Source organism: Seriola lalandi, unplaced genomic scaffold (assembly GCF_002814215.2).
Source record: "Seriola lalandi dorsalis isolate HSWRI2012SDOR001 ecotype SW California unplaced genomic scaffold, Sedor1 jcf7180002054389, whole genome shotgun sequence".
NCBI lineage: Eukaryota > Metazoa > Chordata > Actinopteri > Carangiformes > Carangidae > Seriola > Seriola lalandi.
The window spans coordinates 137,533-150,513 of record NW_019524942.1 but is presented as its reverse complement, the minus strand read 5'-3'; the positions used below and the strand labels follow the sequence as shown (position 1 = coordinate 150,513).

At 43.5% G+C, this 12,981-nt stretch overlaps 1 protein-coding gene across 2 annotated transcripts in view; it reads right to left on the bottom strand.

Moving 5' to 3' along the window:
* The window catches only part of LOC111657239 (exocyst complex component 6B-like), a 54,434-nt gene that overhangs the window by 29,867 nt on the left and 11,586 nt on the right, over nt 1-12,981 (bottom strand). For both annotated transcript variants that reach the window (XM_023409331.2, XM_023409332.2), the window contains exons 6-7: nt 12,033-12,237; nt 2,255-2,443 (exon numbers count right to left, since the gene is read on the bottom strand). In XM_023409331.2, the coding sequence (XP_023265099.2) occupies nt 2,255-2,443; nt 12,033-12,237 (394 nt within the window). The remainder of the gene's footprint in view (nt 1-2,254; nt 2,444-12,032; nt 12,238-12,981) is intronic.

The following is a 12,981-nucleotide window of genomic DNA, read 5'->3' as shown; positions in this document are numbered from 1 at the left end:
GGGGGGGGGGGGGGGGGGGGGGGGGGAGATGTCAGAGGATAAAAACATCTGAACTCTTTCATCGTAAGTTTTATAAATATTACAAATGCCCACTGTACTGTAATTGACAGAGAGACATAGACACAAAGAGAGAGAGAGAGAGGAGTAAATCATTCTGCAGCACTTCATTCTTCTGTCTGAAAGTTTTCTGACAGCGTCACCAGCCGTTCATTCCGCTTTTTCTTTTTCTTTCCATCTACAGTATCTCTCCGTTTCACCATCCCTCATTCCATTCCTTTCTCCTTACCCACATCCTCTGTCTTCCGGAGAACAACACAGTGGCAATTTACCAAATTTTAGCGCGCACACACACACACACACACACACACACACACACACACATGTACGCACGCACACACACACACACACACACACACACACACAGAAACACAAAGCAAAAAACCATGTGCCCTCTTGCCCTCTGGAAAGTTTGCTTTCTGTAAAAATCATTGGAGAGGCAACACAATGCCAGCTTTGATGTAACCGCACACACACACAGACACACACACAGACACACACACACACACACACACACACACAGTCCCGAAACAATGAGGGCAAACAGATATAAGCAGGTATGAATGGTTTAAAGTTTAGATGACAGGCTTGAGATGAATGACAGTGAAACAGGATCAAGAGGGAAAAGTGGGAACAAGAGTGAGAGAAGAAGAAGAAAAGGACAGATGGAGGGAAAAAAAAGAAAGATTGGGAAAAGGGAGAGAAGTGATGATAGAGACAGCTGAAAATAAAGGTGAAAAAGGTGAAGAAGACAAGAAGGAAAAATAGGCAAAGACCAAGGACAAGAATAGCAGAACAAAGGGAGCAAAGAAAAATAGGATACAGAGACACAGGGGGACGACTGTAAATGAAGGGAAGGGGAAGAAAAGGAAAGACATGGCAGGGGCAGGATGGCGTGAGGAGACGGGACGCCGATGGCAGCGGCAATGCCAACCATCGGCGCCAACGCGGTCGTAACCCTGCCGACCGCAGGGGTCAGGCCTTTGTTCGAGCCAAGGTCTTCCCGTGAAGAAGGTTGACTTAAGGTTACAGGACGTAAATAAGCCAAAGGGACGACAGGGACCTTAGAACAGAATGGCAGCATGAGGGTGACAAGTTCAGCTCTATTCTCTTCAGATTCTTTGTACTTTGCTTTCCTTGAGTGTGAACAACAAGGGCTTACAAGGGAACTCTGATCCCGCGAGGGACGACTCCAAGAGTTCAATGTCACAATGCTGCGTGTCCATTTTCTACAAGTTCATCTTCTGAACAGTCCGTGAACAGTGTGTGACCGCTTACACTGAAGCAGTGTCAATTCCTAAAGGTCGATCGGAATATACTCCAAGAATTAGAGTAAATTATAAACATAAGACTTAAAAGAGAAAGGTGTCGTGGTCGTTCCCCACAAACAACATATGACCTGTCAAAGAGCCCTTGAGCAAGACACTGTACTTACTTACTGCTTCAGAAGCTTTGCTATGATGCAAATTGGTCATTCCTGTTTGCATCATTGACCTCAACAGAAGAGGACTGATGGGATATCTGACCCTTCCTTCTGGCTTCAGAACTGCTTCCTTTAACGTGAGCTGAAACTTCAGCAATGGGCTCAGCTGGCCGACGTGGCCGACGTGGACTACGTGCCGCTATGGGCCTAAAATTCACTATAACGTCATCCACCACAAACTTTCCTAACCTCACCTGGGACGACCCTAATGACATCTGACTACTGGACAGAAGAACGCACCCTTGAGAGCGGGGCTGATTTCTATGGAAAGGGAATTAAAGGGGGAAAAAAGGAAAAGAAGAAAAAGGGAAGGAAAGCTAGGAAAGGAAAGAGAAGGAGCGACAAGACGAGCCTTGGGCAAGAAGGGGCACTTGAGAGAGATCAAAGAAAAGTGACTAAAAGTGGAGAAACAATAAAGAGAAAAGCAACAGGAAGGAAGTAAAGCTGAGGTCACATTAGCAGATTATCAGGCCTTAAAGCAGAATCGTCCATCCCACCATCTGAAGGGGAAACCTAACGAAGGTTCGTTCAGGACGGCTGCGATCGATCGGCAAAGGTTAGGTAGCAGTAAGAGGGGCAAGAGAAGTAAGGGTTGGTTCATGGTTCCTCAGAACGAAAAGAATAGCTAGAGAAAGAAGAAGAGAACAATGGCGACAGCTAAGGGAAGCACTCAATACTTTCATGTGTTTGTATGTGTGACTGTGGTTTCCTCACTTCATCATCCTCCTCTTCATCCTCCACATCCAGAATGCCAGAGTCCTGTTCCGACACTGGACTGCCGCCCTGTCCGTCGCTGTCGGTTCCCGTCCCCGTCGCCGCCACCGCCTCCTTTCTGCCGCGTCGGCCAAACAGGGCCCTCGGCTGCGTGGCGACCGAGCTGTCCAGTGAGCGCTGTAGCTGGGCCTGAAGCACGACACAGAAATACAAATTCAACCCTTGGAGCTTAGCTTTGTTTGTAACCTGCTCTGTTTTTCTTCTTAAGTCACTTCCTACATTTCCCAGAACACTTTTCAAAAAAGCCACAGAGGAAGAGGAACTTTTTCTACTTCATAATAAAGACACACCAGCAGCAGACAAAGGGCGACACACAGACACAAACACTCATAAGAAAACGGCGTGTTAATCCTCGTAGGACACTGAGCAATAATTCCTCAGATTTATCCCATTCCCTTCTTTTGGAGACGGTTTCGGGGAAAAGCTTAGAAAATTACATGTGGTACAATGAGGTCACAGGTTGAGACCTTTGAGGAAGACCTGCCACTCCTTGTCCCATGAAAATACCCTTGGAAATGGTCTATAAAAGTGATTTACCAAAGCACCTAAGAATACACCAGAGGGAAAAAGAGCAAGACAGGAAGGGAAGAACAGGAAGGATGAAGAGTCAATGAAACCAAAAACAAAGCACATAAAATTAGTGCAGAGGACTTGAAAGCGGAGACGGGGGCAGCCTACCTGTTTGATCTATATTCCTGCTTTCCAAAACCTTAACCCAAGTTTAGCTGCATTAGTAGCACTTGTGCATATTTAAAGATAAATATCAGAGTTGAATGTTTTTCTTTTTTTTTTTTTTAAATGCGGAAATTGAGAACTGAATATAAATCCTCATCTCAAACATAAATCCAATTTTAAAAGAGCTTGATATGTCTTTATATGTAGGACACATTCAGGTAATATAGCATTGATCCTATCAGTGAAGTTTCCCAGAATACACAGACAGAAAACAGGCGAGGCAAAGACAGAAGGAAATGGAAAGACTTTCCACAGGACAATGCAATGTGCTATGTAATGTCTGATGCAAACTGTGTCCTGTCTATGTCGCTATTTGAGGAGTATCATGGGAAATGATGTATATTTCTCCCTCTGTTGCAGCGTCGGATCAGGAATACTAAAAATAAAAATAATCAGAGAGCAGGAAGTTTTGGTTAGAAATTAATGGAGGCTTGTATCCAAAACAAAATGAAAACAGAATCACGTTCCGTATCCAGACGCCAAAGACTACTTCTGAATCCTTTGTTTATTGTTGCATAGATACCTGAAGTCAAGTTTTGTTGTTTTTTGCCGCCGTAATTTGCCCATATGTTTTTGTTTTGCAGTCTTTTTAACAAAGCTGCTAATACGTGAATACGAATGTATTTCTTCGAGATTTTCATCAAACGCTGTTAACTCTTCGAACTCTATTCCCACATCGCATCCCCTTCACATAACATAATTCTGTGGGAAAACCTTGTTATGGCGGGGAAACCCTCTCAGTTCATCTTTCCATCCACACCCAGATCCGACTTAAAAAATCTGTGAAGGCTTCTGTTTCCTTGGCTCGCCGGCGCCAGCACGTAGTCTACCTCGAGCGCTTAAATCTGTCGATGAGGACGTCAATAAATACGTCAGAGGCTTCAAGCGCCTCGATTTCAGTCGTTAATGACAACGGTAATGAGAAAAACTGGTGTTCTTAAAGAGGGTGGATATGCACAAACCCGGAAGAACACAATATCAGTGATGCTGGAAGAACACAATGCCATCTTTGATCTAATGCCCACACACATATATGCACACACACACACAAACACATACACACACATAGAAGACTAATGAGTCATATCAGACAATAAGTACAAACAAAATCAGTGGAAAGTCTCATTCCTCTACATAGAAGGTGAGGAGGAAGCGAGTGGGGGAGGGGGGCAGAAATTGCCAAGCTGTGCCCACTCTTTTGAGGAAAGAGAAACCTGTAACAAACAATCTCTAAAAACTCAACTCTTCAAAAATACCGAGAAGAGGTAAAACGCTGAGACTAATCTATGAGAAACTTCATGCAAGAAAAAGAAAAAAGAAAAAAGGAAATGGCACAGACCTCCAAAACGAGAAGAGCCTTGTTTTGTCAGCGACACTTTTTGCATTCCTCTCTAATCTTTCAAATGGTCATTTTCTTTCTTTCCACATACAAATTAACATAACTGGACCTCAAAAGAAAGCAAGCTATGAAAAGGCAGACATGAGAGCAGGAGCAAACGACACAGAACAGCATCTTTCCTACGGTGCGCGGCGCGGCCGGGCGTCACACGGACGTCAGCGCCTACGTCAAATAATCCCACTTGGCGTTTGTATGTGGCTCTTCACCGTTCTTCAACAAGCGTACATGTGTCTCGAGGCATCTACGGCCATACTGTACACGCACTCACACCGCCATTCAGTCTTCAGCCAGCGCACAATACCGAGTTCTGTCGCAAATAGAAACCTTTTTAACCCTGTCTTTTGTTGCGTTTCTCCTCAGAGGTGGCATTCCCCCGTGGCACTCGAAAAGCTCGAGTGCGGGAATGTGCGTCACAGAATCTCATAAGAAAAGGAGGGAGAGCAGAGGAGCAAAAAACGTGGGAAAAAGAAAAAAAAAAAAAAAAAAAAGAAGCGGATGGAGAATGAGAAGGGTTTTTTCCTGCATTTACGAGGCAAAAGCTGCTGCCAGTTCTCCACAAAAATTTTCTATCAACATTTTATGCAGTGGATTTCTGTTGGCGGTGGTGGCGCTGTATCGTAATCAGAACGGTGCAACGATAAAAGGCACAGAAGAAGAAAAGAGCCACAAGTTTCCTCAAGGAATGTCCTCCAAAGAGCGTCTGTTTGTTCCCTCCAGCAGGAAGGCGTCGGCCGCCGGCGCCCTGATATTTCATGGCTGTTCAAACAGTCGAATATTGTTTCTTTCGCTTGCGAGCACGGCCAGTTTCTTAAAGAGGTTTCCTACATACACATCACATCCCAATCAGTGACTACTTTAAGGCGAGTTCAGGAGAAGGAACGTCGTGAGGGCAGGTGAACGTCACCTGATTATTACAGGCAGTTAAAAAGTAGTAATAGAAATGACTCATGCACAACTGGTGATGGAGAGGATCAGGAGTCAGAGTGCAAGACTGGATGAGGAGTCAAGACGAGGATTTTAACAACATTTAATATCAAAGACATTTTAAACTACAAATCCTGCTGGGACTTGGAATAAATTCAGATACTATTAGATAAAAGGCAACAACAACAACAACAACAACAGAAAAACATGAGAAAAGAGTAGGAGGAGAGAGAAAAAAAAAAGAGAAAAAGATGATGGCAACGGATGAAAATTACCCATGGGGAAGTGAGAACAAACTGCTGGGGATGAGGACCAGATTCTGAGCCAGACTACAATCAATTTAGGACAAAATGACTCTAATTATTTTCAAAACGATCTGACATTACACTGTGGTGACACCACAAGGCAGCCCTGAGTTAAATATGTGCTGTGTGGCTCCGCTGAGAAACTTGAAGGCGATTTGTTCTCTTCTATGTGTGTTTGCGGCGTGAGCTTGGAAAATGACAAAAATTGCAAGTGAAAGAGAAAAAGTTACTGTGATCTGTTTGTTGACAAGTGGTTTAAACAGGCTGTTTACTGTGGGAAGGTCACAACTGTGACAGTGTAGATTTGAAGTTTAGAAGAACTTCTGGGAAACGTACTTTGTTACTTACAAAAGTAATTATTGCTGAAAATAAATTGCTAATTGTTTCCTGAAAAAACGAGCCACTAATTAAAAATAAAAGATCTGAACAAACCTTCTAACAACAAGTGACAAAACATTCATGAGCTGAATCTGTTGTATCTTAGAAGATGATAAGAGCCAAACTTCATGAAGTGTTTAATGTCTGTAAGATCTTCTTAAACATTTATTGACACACCAGGTTTTTGTAACACGAAGAAGCAACCCTGAAAAATGTGCAACAGAAAGCAACATAAGTGGAGCAACTTTTGGAAAAGTTTAGAATAATTTGACAATTTAAGAAATGGACTTTCTCGCTGAGAGTGAGATACATCGCTCTAACATCTGTCCGTTAAATATAAAGCTAGTTTAAGTTTAAAGATTAGCATAAAGACTGGAAACAGTGGGGAACAACTCTGCTGGCTGAAACAGAATCTGCATATCAGCACCTCCAAAGTGCAAGAACAACAAGTTTTAGTTCTACAGGGAGTTGTGTGTCAGCCAGACTGAGTTATGGTGATACTGGTGAGGACAGATTTCTGTGTGTGATGCTCAAGAGAAAGTCTGGATGTAAAACCTCAGTCCTGTTGGAGTTCTGGCACAAAATGTATCATCCAGTGCTGAAAACTGTCAACTACTGAGAGTTGGGGTTGAATTCTCGGTCGGATTTTTACTCTTATTTAATCGTTCACTGACCAAGAAATCTGGAAAAATTTGGGACTTGTAGACGCTTTGTGTTAAGATTTTAAACACTGACGTGTTTCAGAAGTTATTTATTTTGGTTAATTTAAAAAGAGCTTTGTTTTGCATTTTACATATTATTGTTTTGTTAAAGATACAAAAAGGTAGAAGTTCAGCGTTTGCATCAGTATTAAAAAAACAGTCAGAGCTGAACTCAAAGTACACTGCACAGCTGTATTATGTAGTAAAAATAAAAATAGATTTAATTCATATCAAATAACTCGGATCAAGATCAGGGGCAGAAACCTGACTGGGACATCCCTTCTATAGATGACTTTTTGGCAGGCCGACCCCCAGCCAGAAATAATGGTGTCCGATGGCAGTGAACTGTGGAGCATTATTCGGCAGACAACACACACACACACACACACACACACAAGCGGAGTGACTGACACAGCGACCTATAACAGTCTATTTTAGTTTTCCCTGTGATGGTTCAATACACCGACCCAGCGTGTGCCCTCCGCCACCCGAGCTGCACGCGCACGCATGTGTGTGTTCAGTAACAAGATACAGGTAATCAATCTTCTTCCACTTCACAGGCCCAACAATCTGTTTCCCATTAGTGTGTGCGACTGTGTGTGCAACTGTGTGTGTGCACGTGTGTGTGTGTGTGTGTGTGTGTAAAACTACCAAATACACAGCAGAAGCTCTGAACTCATCCTTCGCTGAGCGTTAATAAGAGAAACTGGAAAAAAAAAAAAAAAAGAGGAGAAGGAAGGAGGAAGGGAGGTAGCTGGAAAGATGAGGAGATGGAAAGAGTGGAAAGACAGAGACGGACATCTTGAGAGAAAGAGCGGAAATGTGATGTGACAGAGAAAGATGGAAAGAGGGAAACGACAAAAGACGGGAGAGTCATGAAAGAATGACAAAGACATTTGGAGACAATTCTGGTTAAAGATTCTTCTCCTATTTCCTTTTTTTTGTTTAATCCTTCTACTGTATCTTGTCTCACTCTGCTTCTCCTCCACTCATCCATGTTTCCATCCGTCCTTTCTTCCTCTTTTTCAGAAAGGCTTTTTTTTTTTATCCTGAGACTGTCCTTTCATGAAACACGGCGTTAGTCGTTTCAACAGGTTGATATTCAAGTAAGCGAGAGATTCTAGAGATCGTTGTAATCATGACGAAGCGTCAGAGAACCACAAAGTCCTTGAGGGGAGGATGGATGGATGGATGGATGGATGGATGGATGGATGGATGGATGGATGGATGGATGGATGGATGGATGGATGGCCAGAACGTCACTGTTGTTTTTGTGCATAAACCTGACGATGATCCAGGTTCAGCTTAATGTCTGAACACGGCCTCATTTCCTCTTTCTTATCCTCTCTTCCTCCACACACCTGCTCCTTTCTGTTTTCTCCTTCATCATCCACTTTCTTTGTCTTCTTCTTCTTCTCTCTTCCTCTTCCTGTACTCTGCTATCCTCCTCCGTCATCCCTCTCATCTCCTCCCCCTTGCTCCTTGTCTTTACTTCCCTGTCCTCCTCTTTTCATTACATGGTATCTCCACTCCTTCGGTTCTTCCTCCTCTTCCCTCTTTCCAATCGTTCTCCTTTCTCTCCTTAGCTTTGACCATCATTTTCTTCATCTTGTTCCTCCCTGTTGTCCTCTTCTCTCCCATCTCCTTCCCTCATCTTACCTCTCCTCTTTTCTGTTTCCTTCTCCTCCCACTTCACTTTCGTCTTCTTTACCCATCTTCCTCCCCCCATCCCTTCTGCCCCTCATCCTCCCTTTTTCCCCTTCTTCTTCTTCTATGAGCATGTGGCAGCAGACAATAGCTCCATTGTAAGCCCTCTGCTCTCCTCCATCTCCTCCCTCCATCCCCTCCTCCTCCTCCTCTTTCCCCAGATCTATTTATTTTCACATCCTTGGTGGAGGGAGCTGTAACGACGGCTGGGTACAGAGAGTTAGAGCTAATTTGGAACAGAGCACACCAGAGAGACACACTGTCTGAGAGAGAAGGAGATGGAGAGGCAGAAAAAAGAAAGGGTGAATGAGGGACAAAGGAAAGGAGAGAAACAAGAACTTCTAATTTCTTCATCCACACACACACACACACACACACACACACACACACACACACACACACACACACTTACAAGGTTTCCGACTGAGCGCGAGCGCTCCGAGCCAAACATTTGATACAACAACATAATCCCAGTATCAGTATCAGGACTGCTGGACCACTGGGGTTTCCATAATCTCCCTCGTAATTAGTGGTTAGAGGAGTTAGCGGTTAGCTTCTTCAGTGACTGCAAGTGGATTTTCTACACCAGTGATTCTCAAATTGCGGGCCGAGGACCCCCCACCTGAGGGGGTCACCGAAGGGTTTCCACCCTGTGGCTGTGGAGTGATACGTGGAGAGCGCTTGTGCTGCGTAAATCGGTCATCTGTAGACAAATTCTTCTACATTTCCTGGACTTTTTAGTGACCGTGCCTCACCATAGTTTCAATTTGCCTCCCTGTTTAAGGTAAAAAAAATAATGCTTAACCAAAAACATCGGAGGCAAATGAATGGAAGAACCAATATATCCTCCTCGTCATAGATGCAACAAGGAGGGACGGGATCATTCTTCCAAAAGATAATCCCTGATGTAGTGTTTAGAGAGCGCCGTGCCATATCAACACCTCCCAATGGCGTTGACATTGGTGACTGTGGAAGTCATAGATTACTGATTCATATCACTTTCATACTCATGAAATCATCCAGAGACCCCTATGACCTGCACTGGTTATGTTTCTCTCACTGCTCAACCAGAAGCAGCAGTGTTTTCAATTAAGAGTAAGAACTGATCCTCTAGTGACATCTAGAGGTCAAACCAACACATAAATCTTATTCCATTATTGTTGGTTTTTGGGCTGAAATCTGCTCCCTAATGCCAAATGATGGGTTAAAGAAGCTGTTACCTGGTGTATACCTGTACAATGATTATTTGTTATTTTCATTATCAAGTCATCATAAAATGACAGAAAAAAATGCCATTTCCTGAAAAATGACAACTTTAAATTGTTTGTTTCTTGCGACCAACTCTCTAAAACTGAGAGAGGCTGGAATTTGACAACGACTCAACTAATCTTTGCACTGGCTCTTGGAGAAATCATGGTTGACTTTACATTCATGCTGCCGTGCCACCTCATCCCACAGGTGCTCCACTAAGTTGAGATGTGGTGACTGCAGAGATTGTAGTAGTGAGTGTATATTCAGCCATAACAAATAATAAATGCAGCAATGAACATCCTCAGCCAACATAAATTCATTTGAAAAGGCCACTGACGTAATAATATACAGTTTCTTAATATCATTGACATTTACTTCCTACCCATGGTCCGACTGTAGAGTGAAATGAAATGATTCAGTATTTCCCTAAGATTTAGTTTTTGGCATTTCGTTATGAGCCAGTTTGATGATTCAGCATTTATTTTCTGAATGTCAAAGTCTACAAGTATTAATAGAGGAAGTCATGATTAGACTTCAGTAAACAAACGACTGTGCAGCCACTTTTCTCCAAGTCTCCATCCGCTCATCTGTCTGTCGTCAACCGCTCCTTCCTCATTCCCATCCCACCCCTCCTTCATCCTGCAATTCCCAAGGAACAACATTCCCCAAATAATGGAGGCACACAAATAAACAAGAGGCCTCACTTTGAGCTATGGATACCACAGGAGAACACAAAAACACACACAAACAGACAAACTCATATATAACTTCCTTGGCCTTGGAGTACAAAAAAAAAAAAAAAAAAAAAAAAAAAAAAACAATGAGGTAAGTGCTGAAAAGCCGGGTCTCTGCATGTGTGTGTGCGCACTGTGAGGGGGTTCATGTGTCAGTGTGTGCACGTTCACTGACAAGCCACGGCGTCTCCTGCAGCGCCTACATGCTTGTTTACTGGCAGCGGAACCACAGAGCAAGACACACACACACACACACACACACACACACACACACACACACACACACACACACAGACACACACACACACACACACACACACACACACACACACACACACACACACAGGGAACCTGCTTCTGATTAACAGACAGAGAGAGAAAGACATGTTGGAGAACAAAAACCAATGGTGGTGTGAGGGCAGATAGACAAGCCAGTTACAGTGCGCAGTCCTTATCAACGAACACACACACACAGAAAAGTGCACTGATGTTAACGCACACAGGTAAAGCAGGTAGTCTCACACACACACACAGAGATGATTTCTTGTGAAGGGATGTGTAAAATTTCACCTTTGTCAGCTCATAGCTCAAGCCGCAGTGGTTCCTCTCAACCTCGTCCAAATGCATCATGATTAATACTGAACGCTTTCAGCGACACACCAGCGAGAAAGTGTGACAGAACATGAACGAGGCAAAGCTGACAGTTTGGATGACGAGCACAAAGACACCGAGTGTGTGCTGCATTTCTGCTTTCACTTATAAATCTATTTTTAGCCATGTTAGCGGTGTGGCTAAAGGGATAACAACGCAATACTTGGATTGATTGCCTTCACATTTCATACAGACATTCGCAGTTCTCAGATTATTTATCCTGCTGAAATTGGTGAACTGATGTTTTTCTCTACCCACCAACAGGCTGATATTTCTGTTGTTGCGAAATATCAGATTGGCATGAAATCTTGTTCAGAAGTTCTCAGGCTCCACAGGATGAACTGTAAGAACTTTAGTGATCTTTAAGTGACTTTTCGTCAAGCTCAATCATCAGGTCATAATTCAAATTTGTCCAAAACTTTGGTTTATGGTTTTGGTTTTTGCAAAAAATAAAAAGTATTCCCATCAGCCTTAGTTGGACTTTTAGTCTGGTTTTATAACAAGTTGCAAAATCCATCACTTTAGTCAGCTGTGATGGGATACGGGATCTGGCAAGACAGTTAATGGTAAATGCACAAACCGATGATACACTTGGGGCAATTTGTGGTTCAATATCTTGTCCAGGGACACTTCAACATGCAGACTGGAGGAGCCGAGGATCAAACCAACGACCTTCTGATAAGTGGACGAGCCGCTCTACCTCCTGAGCTACAGCTGCCCCTAGGAGACCTCAGTAAACCTGGGAAACTGTTTTGAGTGTGTGGGACCGTGTCCATAGATCCGTCCACCTTCACCTTCACCTCCACCAATCGACACATTAATACAAACCCTTAAATACAAAGTTCTGTTGTCTACTCTTTGAGAGCATAGCAATGAACTATATTATCAGTTGATTGCGTGTCTCTGTATGTGTGTTTACGTGCGACTGTGTACCTGTTTGATGGCCGTCTCTCCTATCTTGTCAGAGTGTTTCCGGATGCTCTCCAGGAAGTCTCTCAGCTGTGTCATGGCTGTGTCCCGGATCTGTGTCCTCAGCTTGGGGATGTTTTCTGCCATGATGGAGCAGAAGCGGTACTGACCCGCCCGGGGAAGACACGTGTGCTCCAGCTGTTCCAACGTCCGCAGCGCTGGGTAGTACCTAACACACAAACACATGTTTAAGGATTAAACTTGTGCAGATTCCTACAGAATCTGTGAGTTTTTTACTTTTATTTAATCAGGAAATGTGTCATTGAGATGAAAAATCTGTGTGATAGGAGCGTCCTGGCCAAGACAGGCCGACTGGGAAGAAACACTTGCAAAACTAACAGACACACAACAATAAAACATTGTCCTGGCTGTCTGATGCACGACTAAAAGCAAGCAGAAAACACACAGAGATAAACACATCTACAAGCACAAGCATACAGAGAGAGAGAGAAATAAATACACTCAGATACACCTCAGGGACCTCTGGCAATACAATATCCCTCAAACACTTCACTTCACCGCATCTCTCACACACACTCTCTCTCTCTCTCTCTCTCTCTAAGAGCGATCGCTGTTGGCTGACCTCTCGCTGCTCTCTGCGAGCACAGCAGCCGCAGGACAGAGAGAAGTAGAAAAACACACAAACAAACGACAAATTTATGACCAACCAGACTCCTGTCTGCAGGTCAGGCCGAGGGCAGAGAGGGAAGGAGAGAGATGGAGAGAAGCAATTTGTATTTCTATTCCAAGAGCTCTGGCTCCATCTAGTGGCTGAAAGTTAAGAATCAACAGTCAACATGATCAAACTGGACCATTTACTAATGGGATTAATATTCGAATGTGTATTACAGGAGATGCAGTATGGAAAGCTATGTTTAAACATCAGTATATATTCATCAGACTGTCTGTGATA